At 43.2% G+C, this 15,347-nt stretch overlaps 1 protein-coding gene across 2 annotated transcripts in view; it reads right to left on the reverse strand.

The window, feature by feature from the left end:
- The window catches only part of DDB2 (damage specific DNA binding protein 2), a 49,524-nt gene that overhangs the window by 9,927 nt on the left and 24,250 nt on the right, over positions 1 to 15,347 (reverse strand). For both annotated transcript variants that reach the window (XM_077461112.1, XM_077461108.1), the window contains exons 18-22: positions 14,061 to 14,206; positions 13,398 to 13,497; positions 4,662 to 4,839; positions 3,249 to 3,394; positions 955 to 1,119 (exon numbers count right to left, since the gene is read on the reverse strand). In XM_077461112.1, coding sequence (XP_077317238.1) covers positions 955 to 1,119; positions 3,249 to 3,394; positions 4,662 to 4,839; positions 13,398 to 13,497; positions 14,061 to 14,206 — 735 coding nt within the window. The remainder of the gene's footprint in view (positions 1 to 954; positions 1,120 to 3,248; positions 3,395 to 4,661; positions 4,840 to 13,397; positions 13,498 to 14,060; positions 14,207 to 15,347) is intronic.

Consider the following 15,347-nt stretch of genomic DNA (forward strand, 5'->3'; position numbering starts at 1 on the left):
CATTTTTTTTTGGGGGGGGGGGCAGATACCCTCTTTTTAGAGGGTTCCAGTTCCCACTTGCTCCCGGGGCACTGTGGCACCGAAAGGGAGATCACCTCTCCCTCTCAGCAATCATCTGGGACAAGTCACAGATCCCAGATGATTGGCACAGCCGGGCACCCACGGTTACAATGCCGGCGCTGCAGAGAGGAGGGAGAGACAAGCGGGGCTTCGTTCCCCCGCATTGCTGGACCCTGGGACAGGCAAGTGTCAGATTATTAAAAGTCAGCAGCTGCAGTATTTGTAGCTGCTGACTTTTAATCTTTTTTTTTTCCAGCAGAACTCCGCTTTAACGTTCTCACTGCACAAAGTACTGTGCATGATCTTTAAAAAGGGGCATTACAATCAACAAGTGGTTTAACTTCATCTTTCAAATCCTTAAAGTGGAGCTTTACCCAAAGGGAGAAGTTTTGCTTCAAGGCCCCCTCTTACACTACTTTAACATTTAGCTGTTTTTTTGGGGGGGGGGGGGGGGGGGTGTTGGGGAGGCGAAGCAAGTCCCTGGTTTTGACAGGTGCCCTTCACTTCCGCTCGGACCGGCTCCTCCCCCTCTTCCTTCCCCACAGTCTTCTGGAACTCATCACAGGTGCCAGAAGATTGCAGGACTAGTCACAATGCACACTGTGGCACATATGCAGTGGGCGGCTGGCTGTGAAGCCACAAGCTGTCACAGTCAGGTACCCACAGTTAAGATGCCGCCGCCAAGGACTGAAGACCAGTGAAAAAAAAAAGGAGCGTCTGTTTACTGAAAGTTAGCAGCTACAGTTTTTGTAGCTGCTGACTTTTAAAGAGAAGCTCCAGTCATATTTCAGAAAATTAAAAGTACTTAGTCCACTTTAAAACCGCAGGTACACTTTAAACCCCAAGACCATATGAATCAAGGATGAGGATAATGGTAAAAAGAATATATCTTACAGAGACAATCCCAGATGCGTAAGGGTCATACAGCTGACAGACTATATTGCCAGTTTGCCCATCAAACACATCCACTGTGCGCAACTCATCTGCAGTGTATCCCGGGAACTGGGGATCTGGATATCGTCCGGCTACAATCAAGTCATAACGGGGATGCCATGAAGCCTAAAATTAGAAGAAAAAAAACATATTAAACTTCAGCGAGCTTTCTAATCTATAGCAGGGGGTGTAGTGGATCTGAAAAGCCCCCCTCCCCCCCAATAGATATTCAATTATATTCAATATTCAAATAATACAAATCTGCTGAACTGCTTAACCTCTTGCTGGCCAGCGCATGCCGATGTACATCATGGCATGGACAGGCAAATGGGCGTCCCTTTAAATTTGGCGCCGTGCCATTGCGTACGCACCACCGGCGGCACCTCCATGAGTCGGGTCGCGGGTCCCGCAGACTAGATCGCCGCAGGGATATCCGCTATCGCCTCACGGGGGGCGTAATTTGTAAAAAAATTCCGATGTGTCTGCCATAATGTGGCAAAAAAAAAAAAAAAATTGCAGATTGCTGCCATTACTAGAAATTTTTTTTTTTTTTTTTTTTTTATAAAAATGCCATAAAACTATCCCCTATTTTGTAAATGCTATAACTTTTGCGCAAACCAATCAATAATGGCTTATTGCTAATTTTTTTACCAAAAATATGTAGAAGAACACATATCGGCCTAAACTGAGAAAAAAAAAATGTTTTTTTTTTTTTTTAGATATTTTTGGGGGAGATTTATCATAGCAAAATGTAAAAAATAATGTGTTTTTTCCCCAAAATTGTTGCTATTTTTTTGTTTATAGCGCAAGAAAGAAAAACCGCAGAAATTATCAAATACCACCAAAAGAAAGCTCTATTTGTGGGGAAAAAAAGGACTTCAATTTTGTTTGGGAGCCACGTCGCACGACCGCGCAATTGTCACAGTATTTATATATTTTACGCTTAAAGTATATAGTTACATAGTTAGTAAGGTTGAATAAAGACACAAGTCCATCCAGTTAAACCTGAGTGAGTGTCAACAATTGTCCCTATCCCTGTACATTGCACTACCCTCAAGGAGCCCACAATCCAAGGTCCCCATTCATATACTAGGGCCAATTTTTTTGGACAGAAGCCAATTAATCTACCTGCATGTCTTTGGAGTGTTGGAAGAAACCGGAGTACACGGAGGAAACCCACGCAGGCACAGGGAGAACATACAAACTCCAAGCAGGTAGTGTCGTGGTTGGGATTCAAACCAGCGACCCTTCTTACTGCTAGGTGAGAGTGCTAACCACTACACCACTGTGCCGCCCACAGTGTATATTTCCACTTTTGCAGACAAATTAGGATAAAATCTACTTTATATAGATTTGTTACATGTTCCCATTGGCAAAGCATAGAACGTTTAAAATGTGCTGGTTACTTTTTAAGTGCTTTTTACTTGCTTAAAGCAGAAGCATAGCTAAAAGCTCTTTTTCCCTACTTCCCCTTTGGGATCATAAAAGTCCACTTAGTTCTGTGCTCCTGTGATTCAGATTCAGCTGACAGCGGGCTAAAGTCCGCTGTCAGCTGACTTCACAGAGCTGGTCCAGGCTCTACAGGGATCCCAACAAAAAATGTCAGGATCCACCCAGATGCCTGGTCAGCAGCTAGCTCAGCCTCTCAGCATTCCACTGGGAGACTGAACCAGCTGTTCCTGCCCCCTCCACAGCTCGGTGTTCCAGTGAGCGCTGGAGGGGCAATACAGAGGGCCGGTGACTGACAGTCACTGGCTCACTGAAGACTGAGGAATGAGTGATCAGTGGTCTTTCATCAATTGGTTTATTGGATAAAGAGGCGGCAGGGGACAGACCAATGCTGCATCCACCTAGGGGATTTTTATTTATTTTTTGTTAAACTGCACTTCTTTTAAAAATCCTTACAGGTAAGTTGTGTGAATGGGAACACAAACATATAGTGTTTTTTTTTATTTGGACTGCAAAAGTGGAAAATAAACTAACTTTTTCTGAAGCTTTTAGGCCAGTCATGTGATGCACAGGGCCCTCTCGTGATTATTTCAAGCAGTTGGCAGTCATCAATAATGCAGAAACAGGTTTAATGACATCAACACCACTCTCTGCATCATTTTATATATATATATATATATATATATATATATATATATATATACATATATATATATACATATACATATACATACACACACACACACACACACACACACACACACTTGTAATAAGCGTTTCATGTCAAAAGAAAAAAGCTCACAAACCTTAATGGCAGTCAGATGCTGAAATTGGCGATGTGGATGAGGAATAATACGCTGAGGCTTTGACCAGTCACTGGCGGAGTACACACGGATTTCACTGTGTTGGTCGGTGGTGAGAAGTTTAGCTCCATCACATGGACTGAAGTAAGCTGCACAAAAGAAGTGAAAAATTATTAATTGTGAAGCTTTCCGTGTTCATACATGCACTTAAGTGGGGGTAGATGGCCCTGAGCTCTCTAATCTTTAATGGGGAAGGATTGGATGCTGTAGTCTTATTCCTTTATCATACCTCCTCTCCAAAAGGGGACAACGCTACCCTTCCATAGGGCAGCTAGTGTTGTCACCCTAGGACAGGAAATGTGTTATTGGCAGGATCGCCGCCGGGTAAAAATAAAATAGAAAAAAAAAAGTCTAAAAGAAAAAAAAAAACTAATGCAGCCACCACATCTAGGGGCCAGTCACCAGTGATATATTACATTATTGCTCTTGGAATTAGATACACTTTAATGTGATATTAAACACACACTGTTTAGTTTACAATATCCCCCCTATTTCTGTATATGGATGATGGCACTGTAAGTATTTTAATAAATAAAATAAAAAAACTAACACCCAAGTACCTTTTTCCTAATCGATATACAACTGTCACATGACCCAGCTCTTTACTAGCCTGTCTGCAGGGAAACATAGGCGGGGGGTGCTTCTAGACCTCTTTTTTTTTAAACCAACAGCCTTTTGGGATACAGCATTAAAATAAATAATATCAATAAACTGTTAATGGCCATACAAATATATATTTAAAATTAAAGATTTATATATTTTTTGGCAACAACATGGTGTAGGATTCCTGACAGTCACGCCACTCCAGCATGTGTCCTAATGTTAATGAATAAGAGGGAGATGAAGCCTCTATCAATCAAGATGTAATATCCCGCCATTGTGTTTAGCTGCTTAGTGGACACTAAGGAGGGAGGGAGTGGGCTGTCATTTACCACTGTGTATACGCCCACATGTGTGACTCTATATAGCCACATGGGCTGCTCAGATGTGATGGGGAGGAAATGCTCAGCATAGAAACTCAATAAAAACTGAGCATGTGTGCAAAAATAAAAAGCCCTTTTTTACGTTATGTTTTGTACTTAATTTTGTTTAATAAAAATCTACTGAAAAGTAGAAAACTGAACATGTGCAGACCTGCCAACACTGCTCTGCAAAATCCACCACTGCATTGGGGACATGGACAGGAGGAGGAGGTAGATAACAATAGGATCAACCAGGTTTTTTGCAGAATACATAAAACAAAAGACTCAGAGAATGACTGGGTATGAACAGCATGTAATACAGAATTTTCTCATAGTTTTTTTATGATGTGGGTTTATTGACACTTTAATTTCCTGATAAACAAACGGGCCATACCAGAGTTGACTCCACGAGTGTGAGGCAGTGTATACAAGCAGCTGGACTTGTCCTTGATGTTCCTCAAGTCCCAGAGCTTAACTGTTTGATCCACGGAGGCTGTGGCCAGAAGCCAGTCACACTGAGGATTAAATTCCACATGGGTAACTTTTTTCTTGTGTAGTCTCATCTTGAAGATCTGAAAAACAGTGAATTATTCAGATTCCACGGTCATTTTTATCATACAACCAGTCTACATCTGAACGAGTAGCAGGAACTTACACCAGACTTCCAGAAGCCTTGAGCTAGGCATATCCATTAACCATGTCCTGACGCACACACATATACATCGGAAGAATGGCAGGGACAGGTAAATGGGCGTACAGACATGTCCCTTTAAATTTGCCACTGTGCCTTCGCGTGCATGCCGGTCAGGACCTCCGTGAGTCCGATCGCGGGCCCCACGGACTCGATCGCTGCGGGGACACCCGCAATCGTCTCACGGGGAGATGCTAAAGTAAACAAGCATCTCTCCATTCTGCCTAGCGACAGTGTCACTGATCTCTGCTCCCTGTGATTGGAGCAGAGATCAGTGATGTGTACACCACAGCCACGACCCCCACAGTTAGCAACACGCCCCTAGGACACACTTAACCCCTACACTGTCACCTAGTGGTTAACCCCTTCACTGTCATTTACACAGGAATCAGTGAATTTGTATAGCGCCGATTGCTGTATAAATGACAACGGTCCCAAAAATGTCCAATGTGTCCGCCATAATGTCGCAGTCACAATAAAAATAAATAAAAATAATAATATATATATATATTATTTTAATAAAAATGCCATAAAACCATCCACTATTCTTTAAACGCTATAACTTTTGCGTAAATCAATCTCTTATTGCGATTTTTTTTTTACCAAAAACATGTAGAAGAATATGTATCGGCCTAAACTGAGGAAAAAAAATGTTTTTTTTTTATACATTTTTGGGGGATATTTATAGCAAAAAGTAAAAAATAATGCGTTTTTTCCAAAATTGTCATTTTTTTTTGTTTATAGCACAAAAAATAAAAACCGCAGGGGTGATCAAATACCACCAAAAGAAAGCTCTATTTGTGGGGAAAAAAGGATGCCATTTTGTTTGGGAGCCATGTCGCACGACCGCGCAATTGTCAGTTAAAGCGACACAGTGCCGAATAGCAAAAAGTGGTCTGGCCTTAAGCCAGCTAAATGGTCCGGTCTGAAAGTGGTTAAAGGATAAGCTTGTTTGGCTGGACTTCTCGTTTGGATCACAGGCGTGCAGATCGTTTTGCACTCCTGTGACCCGTTTTTCAGCAGTGTGGGCTGAAGTCGGCTCTCTGCTGACGTCACAGATATCGGTCCAGGCACCGCATCATTGCGATAAAGTCTGGATCCGCCAGGTGCCTGGACCGACATCCATCTCAGCCTCTCAGAGAGCTGATGAAAAACCTGAGAAGGCCATTCCTCCACAGCCCAGCGCTCAAGTGAGCGAGTGGGGAGATGAGCAGAGAACTGTGCAGGAAAGGCTGCAGCTCTCTGCTTACAAAGTTCTGAAAACCGAGCGATCGGCGATGTTTGATCGCTCGGTTTTCAGTGCAGGGGCGCCATGGGGAGAGATGCAGCATCAGATCAATGCTGCACCCATCTAGGCAAGTATAAATCTGCAAGAAAAGACAAACCCATACTTCTCTTTTAAGATGCAAGGTCCCCATTCATGCTAAACAAAATGGATGGAGGAGTCTTTCCTGTTGGATATTATATCTAGACAGTTGCTGCTGCTGTGGCAATCAGAAAGCCCAAACAGAGAATGTTCTGCCCAACTCCTTCGATTTCCAAATTAAAGTTTGAAGCCAGGTCGAATTTCAGCTGATTAAACAGAATCTATCAAAATTCCAGCTTTTTCCACATTAGTTGTAAAATTAAAAGCAAATTAGACTTAAGCCACTATTACAACTATTACACACCATTCGTTTTTTTTGGGTTGAATGAACAAAAAAAAACTGGCAGCTCAGGTAGGTGCTGCTGTCCTAACTATCTGATGCCAGTACAGCGAACTCCTCTATTGTGTTCCAACAGGGTGACAGCCCCCCGGCCAGAACACCCCGGTAAGTGCTCTAAGCGTGTGGCTGAGATCGCCAGACCTTTTTTTTCAGTTATGACCCTTTGACGGAAGTAGGCCGATGCCGCCCGACATTCGTTCCATCTGTACTAGGCTTACATACACTATGTTAATGTCCTTACACTAAAGCATTAACATATATATAGGCAGAACAGACACACACACACACACACACACACACACACACAAAGGCCTTATCTACAGTCAATATTTAAAGGGCCATTTACACAAATACGCCTCTATTTAGGGTTTAATTACATTTGAATGGGAGGAAGCGTCACCTTTTTAGAGGGGCAAATTTATTTAAATTGCCCTTTAAACTACTTGATTGTAAATAAAAGAGCCCATGGTCTCTCTGCTCTGCCCATGTATTTGTTAATCATCAAAGTTTTATGGCATTTTAACGAGAAGTACTAAAGATTAACAAATAAATGGGCAGAAAAGAGAGCTGATTCGCTCTTTATCAACTGCCTATATTTTAAAGGCTTTTTACCTAAAGGCTTTAGCTGGCCGTATACTAATTGATGAAGAAAATTCTCAGTACATTCGATGACTTGACGAATATAATTCGATTGTACTTCAAAATTTTGTTTGCGCCAACATTCGATTTTGGAATGAATATAATTTCCCGATTGAATATCACATGCACCATGCTGCACCTCCATTGATACAGTACAGTGAGTGAGCGTAGTCTCCCTAGAACAGTAACTGCATTACTGGCAGGATCACAAGGTGAAAATGATGAAAAAAGCCGGCTTACCAGTCCTTAAATGTGGTGGCTGCATTTGTTTTAATTTTTGAGGCCTTTTTTTCCCCCATTTATTTTTACCGGGTATTGCTGTGAAAAGCACATTTCAAGTCCCTGGGTGGCTACACTCACTCACACTACGTATCTATGGAGGGAGCTTTGGTTGTTACACAGACTGGACTTAAGACATGTCTGGCTTTGTTCATCTCCTATATGGTGGATGGATGGATGAATGGATGGGACTGATAGTTTATACTGCATTTCTGGCAAGATCAATGTTTTTCAGTTCTTGTTAATGTCATGCAGCCACCACAACGAAGGACTGGTAAAATTAAATCATTTACAATTTTGTTTTTTGGATTAGACACAGAAAGCCTCCATGTGAATTTACCACCGTGTTTTTATTTTTTTTGCTTTATTAACCAGAGTAGCATTGGATCTTTTTTTTTTTGTACATTCAGACAAAAATACTTGTATGTAATGTATTATTGTCTTGAATAATGTATTGTTATATGGCTGTGGACTCTTTGGATTAGGTTATTATTGTATTGCAAGCTAATAACAATAAAATGTACCCTTTAAAAATAACAAAAACATACTTAAAAAAAAAATATATATATATATTATAATATATATATATATATATATATATGCGACCCCGATCTCTGTTAAGAGCCGATGACGCGGCTCTTTAAACCATGAGATCGACTGTGTGCAATCACAGCCACTCACATGTAAATGCGGAAGTGCCGGTAATCGGCTCTCATCGCCTCACACTGACAGAGCGTATGGCAAGGAGAGACGATCAGAGGCATCGCCTCGCAGGGGAGAACCGGATAGGAAATAAGGGCACTGATTACAGTAAACCCCCCCCCAATGACACTAATCAGTGCTCATCAGTATCAATCATTGCTGCACATCAGTGCCATCTATCAGTGCCCATCAGGGCGGCATATTAGTGCCACCTCATCAGTGCCACCTCATCAGCACACATCACATTACTTATTTACAAAATTTACTGAAAGAAACTAAAAATAAGATGACAAATCTTAACAAGTATATATCTGTGTCTGTAATTTTGTAGGTTACCTTTTACGGAGTGCGTCCCTTTTCTGTTCCCCTACTCCGCTCCCGGTCCTATAATGGACTATCAGTCGGTGCGGGGGTACTTCCCTCCCCTAAACAGTGGGGGGGTTTCCAGTCTCCATTTATTAACTATCTTATAAAATTAAACCATATAACTTGTCACTACAGAGCAAGACACCCCCCCCCCCCCCCTTATACTGACCTGAGCCCTGTAATTCCTGCGACGGGAAGGAGCACACCAGCTCCAGCCTATGTCTCGTGTCCTGATTGGACAGATTGATAGCAGTGCAGCCATTGGCTCCCACTGCTGTCAATCAAATCCAATGATTTGGGAGCGGGGGGTGGAGCCGAGTTCTGCTGTGTGTCAACAGAGGCAGCAGCAGGACACGGGAGCACACACGCACGAGTGTCTCGAAGGAGTGCGCTTTACCGACAGGGCACTCGAGAAGAGAAGAAGCCAGGAGCACTGCGGAAGGACCCGAGAAGAGGAGGATCGGAGCCACACTGTGCAAAATCAACTGCACAGCAGAGGCAAGTAGGACATTTTTTTATTTATTTTTAAACAAAAAAAAGGGAACTTTTACAACCCTTTTCAGTTTGTTAGTGGTTCTAAATCTGCTAGTACCTCCAACACTACAACCTCCCCCGACTGACAATGCTGCTGTGTCTCCTGTGCATGTTCCTCCAGAGTTCTCTCACACTAATACAAGAGGTGTGTTGCTGGCCAGATCACCAGGGAAAAAGCCAAAGAAAAAACCCCCCAAAAAAAAAAAAGCAAACATGGATGCAGTCACCGCATCTAAGGTCTGGTAAGCTGCAATATAATACATTTAAGGTTTATAACCCCAGTTTAAATTGTTAAGGTTTATTGTTGGGAGTCAGTTGAAGTGTGAAGACATAGGGGAAAGGTTTGAGAGAGGTTGGGGTATATGTTAGTATGGAGGTTAGTTTGGGGGTTGTATGTACTCTCCTCTCTGGTAGACACCAGCAGTCCTGCTGATGTGATGTCCTACACCCTCCACCACTGTGTCACAGCTGCTGTATATTAAGAAGGTGATTAAAAAGGTCCTGCCTGCCCAGAGATAGGAGGTGAAGCAATTTATACTGATTGACTTCCCTTGACTTCACACCCCTCCCACACAAAATGGCCTGATATTCGGCAAACCTGCCTGTAACAGTTTATGACTAAGCGAATTTTAATTCATGAAACACGTTAAAAGAGATTTTTTTTTTTTAATTAAAGATTCATATTTACTTCTGTGGATGGAGCATCAGACCAATGCCGTCTCTGCACTTCCTCCCCAAGCGGAGAGCTGCTATTAGTCAGCGTCTCTCCTCTCTGCTTCTGCATAGAACAGAGCACACCCATCCTCACCAGCCAGAAGAATAGCCTGCGCTGGCCAGCATGAACGTCTATGGAAGGAGTTTGCCACAGACTGAGTCAAAGGGTGCACAGAAGTACTGCAGACACTGCTAGGGGCCCCTTCTCTCTCATGCCCAATCCCCCTTCTCTATCATCCTGACCGCCCCCCCCCCCCTTTCTCATCCCCAATCCCACCCTATCATCCTCCCCCATCCCCTCCCTCTTTCATTTCCCCCCCATCCCCAATCTCCCCTCCGCATCCCCTATCTCATCCCCAATCCCCCCCCTTCTCTTGTCCTCCCCATTCCCCTCTATCTCATCCTAAATCATGAGAATCATTGGAAAAACATCCACCCTCTAGCCCTCCACAATAGTCCCACTGTTAGGAGATTTTTTTTTTTTTTCAGGGGGTGTGGGAATGCAAGTAGCTGGTCTTGCCTAGGGTGCAAAATACACAAAAGAGACACGGAGACTGCCATCAGTCAAGGCAGCAGGCAGATCCAGACTTGGAAGTCGGAATGATGCGCTGCTTCGACTGATAGCAGTGACCTCAGCGTAGAGTGGACTTCAGACCGATGAAAACGGGTCACAGGAGTGCCAAACAAATTGCACTCCTGTGATCCAGAGGAGAAGCCCAGCCTAAAACTTAGGCTGGACTTCTCCTTTAAACTATGCCAGGTCTGCATTCATGTCTACAGTGTTGTCTGATGATTTTTATCTTCAATAAAGTATTCACTTTTGCTTTAAACCTGCGAGTGTGGCCAAACCTTTTCCTGTTACAATGGCTCCTATCCAGATTGCGGGCTGGACCTGCACCATCAGGTTGAAGAGTGGGGATTGCCCTCACCTGGAGCGGCTTGGCTTTGCTTTCTATCCGAATGCATGTAACTTCATTTCATGCGCATGCGATAATTAAATTACCATTTGCCACTTTTTATTCTTTTGCGTTTCTTTAACCACTTACGGACAGCCTGCCATCGTTATACATTGGCAGTTTGAAGAGGAGTATCATTGTTATGGCAGCAGCTAGCTGCCATAACCCCGGTGGTCTCAGCAAGATCACTTTTATCAGGGGAGGAAGAGGGACCCCCTCCCACCGCTTACCACAGCAGACGGTCGCGGCGGAGATGGCCGCGTTCGCTCTCCTCTGAGCCTGGGTGCCGAGTGAGGGGAAGATGGTCCCCACTCGGCTCCATAGCAGTGGAGGGCGGAAGCAATGTCAAACGTCACTTCTGCCCAATGCTCTTAAAGGGGAATAAAAAAATAAATAAAAAATTCCAAATTACTTTTTTATTTATTTTTTATTCCATTTTAGTGTAAATGAGACCTGAGGTCTTTTTGACCCCAGATCTCATATTTAAGAGGTCCTTTTATGCTTTTTTTTTTTTTTCTATTACAAGGATGTTTACATTCCTTGTAATAGGAATAAAATTGATCCTAAAAATTTTATTATTATTTTTTTTTTAAAAGGACAGTGTCAAAATAAAAATAATGTAAAAGTGCCCTGTCCCGCCAAGCTCGCGCACAGCAGCACAGTGTTCAAGCCACACATGTGAGGTATCGCCACAATCGTTAGAGTGAGAGCAATAATGGTAGCCCTAGACCTCGAACTCAAAAATCGGTAAGCTGTAGAAATTTTTCAACATCACGTATGGAGATTTTTAAGGGTAAAATTTTGTCGCCATTCCACGAGCGAGCGCAATTTTGAAGTGTGACATGTTGAGTATCAATTTACGCAGGGCAACATTATCTTTCACAATATAAAAATAAATTGGGCTAACTTCACTGTTGCCTTATTTTTTTTATTAAAAAAGAGTGTATTTTTCCCAAAAAAGTGTGCAAGACCGCTGCGCATATACAGTGTGACAAAGTATTGCAACGTCCATCATTTTATTCTCTAGGGTGTCTGAAAATGTAATATTTTTATATATTTTTGGGGGTTCTAAGTAATTTTCTAGCAAAAAAAATAAATGATTTTAACTCGTAGTAAGCACAGAGTCTGAAAAATAGGCCTTAAGTTGTTAATAAGGCCCTGGTCAGATGCACAGTTACCTGGTGCAGTTGGACTTTTTTTTGGTATATTCTTTATATAAAATACGTCAGTACCAAGTACTGTAGTACAGTACGACAATTTCTAGTAAAAGCTAGTTTCAGCTCAATAAGGAACCCCACCCAGGAGCCACGAGCTGAGGCAAAGAGGGGCACCGAACAGTGTTGCCATTCGCCCATCCTGAATGTCACACACTGCATCACAGAGAGATCCCACACTCTTCCCCGCCCTGCCTGTGCTCTCAGGGGATCAGAGCTCCCTCCTCACACTGGGGGGCATTCCGTGAATTGTGGCGACACGTCTGCGGGGGGATGTGGGCATCTCTAGTACCATGTCTGCAGTCTCTGTCCATCTCCTGTACCATGTCTGCAATTTCTGATTATCTCAGGTACCCTCTTATTAATCACTACAGCAGCCAAGCAGACCACTGAAAAAGCCTGGAAAATCCCTTTTCTATACATCTTAGCAATTAAGCACAGAATGGCTCAAGCAATGGTCCATGCCAAGATCGAGGCAGTCCTCCTAGAAGAAGAGTGATGGCGAACCTTGGCACCTCAGATGTTTTGGAACTAAATTTTCCATGATGCTCCACTACACTGCAGAGTGCATGATCATCATGGGAAATGTAGTTCCAAAACATCTGGGGTGCCAAGGCTCGCCATCACTGTCTTAGACAAAGTTTCTTCTTATGAAAAACTATGGAGACCCTGGATTACCCACTTTCTACCCCGACTTCAATAACTCACTCCTTATTGCCATGACTTGCAGGTTACACAAGACATACAGATCTTGGTCCTCTCTAGGGACCCCTATTCCTTTTGACCTCATCCCTCCTCTACTTCCCCCTTTCATATCCCACCTTACTTGGTTCCTTCTGTCCCCCCCCCCAACTCGCTTCACAACTATCTGATATCTCGGCCAAGATAATAATTAGACTTAAATTCCCTCTCAAGCTGTGATTGGACACAACTGATCATGTGGTACTGCGCCTGAGTGTTTGGATGCAGATCACTGCTGATGCACGCTGAAGGGGGCGCACAGAAAGAGCGAGCACGTGGGGATGTCACCCAATGGCCTCTAGGCAAAGGGCCGCCGCACTGTAGCCATCATTCAGGCTTTTGCATGGTCGTGAACAGGTTAATCCCGTGAAGCCATTGCGTTTTTGTAGGGGGCACGGTCTGCTTCCATATGGTCAGAATACATATTTTAGCAGCTGCACTTCTACTTTTGGTCACCAGAGAGTAGAAATCACAACAGCTGTGAGAAAACAGTATATTTGCTTTAGTTCCTGCACATCGGCTCTGCTCCTCCATGTGCCTGGCTTTGACGTTTTTAAGGCACTTTTATGGGCCAAATACAGCACTTACCTCCTTTCCACAGGTCTCCAGGAGAACCACATTGCCCACATTGTCTCCGGTTACCACGCTCTGTCGACTGGCAGACACATCCAGGCTGCAGTACCACATGCTGGTGGGACAAAAAAGCATAACCGGGTCAGATTTCAGTTTTTTTTGTTAAGACAGCAATTTTAACATTATAGAAAAACCTCCCTATGCCCAAGTGATTGGTTAGATTATGGCATCGCCATCAATAAAGTACTCTAATCCCATGTGCCTCTGTTTGTTGTTTGTGTGCCCCAAAGGCATAACTAGAAGAGTGTGGAAGAATCAGGTGTGACATAGAAAAGGACACAATATAAAAAAAAATTAAATAAAGAAACATAGAAATGGAGCCGAGTGAGATCAAAATAAAAAAGGTAAATAAATTATATAATAATATGTGTATGTGTATTGTGTGTGTGTGGTGTGTGTGTGGTGTGTGTGTGGTGTGTGTGTGGTGTGTGTGTGCTATGTGTGTGTGCTATGTGTGTGTGGTATGTGTGTGTGGTATGTGTGTGGAATTCATGTAAACCAATTGCTTTGCCCTGACTGCATTCTATGAGATATAGGTTTAACTAGATTCGACTGGTATTTTTAGTCTTTGTTTTGAGATTGGGGCTCCTGCCCTGCCTTATCTACAACCCCACTTACGCCCAGTCCTCTGTGTTTGTATACATCTGTACGGTTCGTCCACTCAAATCTTGGAGGATTGTGCTACCCGCTACAGACGACGTATAGATCTGATTAGAGTTGAATGGGTCGAATTTCATTCCTGTAATACAGCCACCAGCTCCAATCTGGAAAATAGAATGATAGTGATGAGTATGGCTCTCAAGATAAGAAAGGGAACCGTGCAATGCACCATGCAACCAAATCTGCAACCACTTTTACTCCTGTACCTGCAGGTAGTTACTAGAGAGCAGGAAGATCAATGAACTACGAGAACATTCACCAGAGCCCTCACAGTTCATTGAGGACTACAAGCTGTCTGCCGCAATGGAAGATGGTAGTTGTAGTTCATTCATTCATTCACAGAACTCTGTAAATGAATGATGCTGCCGTGTGAGTCCCACAATTAAATTGTGACAGCAGGTGTGGGGAGAAGATCCCCCGCCCACTAACACAGCAAGGGGTGCGGGATGGTGCTCCCTGGCAACATGTTACACCCTAAATACGGGTTTAACATGTTACCAAAGGTGAACAACTCCTTTAATTTAGCTTTAAATCAATAGTTTCGTCCATGCTGGCCAAAACAAGCTATTTCCAGTCTGGCTGCTGTGTGTGCCGTAATGGACTGTAGTAGCACTAGCTACATACAGTATGTAGCACCGTGTTTTTGCAGCAGTATAGGCGACTTCCTGTCTGCTGCTTGACTTAAAAAGAGAGCTGGGCCGAGTGCTTCTCCGCCATTCAGGAGAAGCCTTGTATTTTTATCAATGAACACAATTTTGCTCGAGCTGTCTTGCATACACACGGTCACACTAAATTCCGACCATCAAGAATGAGGTTATGTACAACACGTATGATGGGACTAGAAAAAGGAAGTTCAATACCCAGTAGCCAATAGCATCCATCACGTTGTTGAATCTGAGCATGCGTGAGTTTTTTGCGCATCAGAATTGCATACACACGATCGGAATTTCCGATAGAAATTTTTTCCGTCTGAAAAAATTGAGAACATGCTCTCAACGCCAGCTAAATTTCGATGGAGCATACACACGGTCGCATTTTCCCATGAAAACCTCTCATCTGTCTTTTGCTGGCCGAAATGCTGATCGTGTGTATGTGGCATTAGGGGTGTACTCACTTTTGTTGCCAGCGGTTTACACATTAATGGCTGTGTGAGTTATTTTGAGGGGACAGAAAATGTACACTGTTATACAAGCTGTACACTCACTACTTTGTAGCAAAGTGTCATTTCTTCAGTGTTGTCACATG

This window comes from Lithobates pipiens, unplaced genomic scaffold (assembly GCF_037356315.1).
Source record: "Lithobates pipiens isolate NorthernLeopardFrog02 unplaced genomic scaffold, aLitPip1_a1.2 Scaffold_10, whole genome shotgun sequence".
Taxonomy (NCBI): Eukaryota; Metazoa; Chordata; class Amphibia; order Anura; family Ranidae; genus Lithobates; species Lithobates pipiens.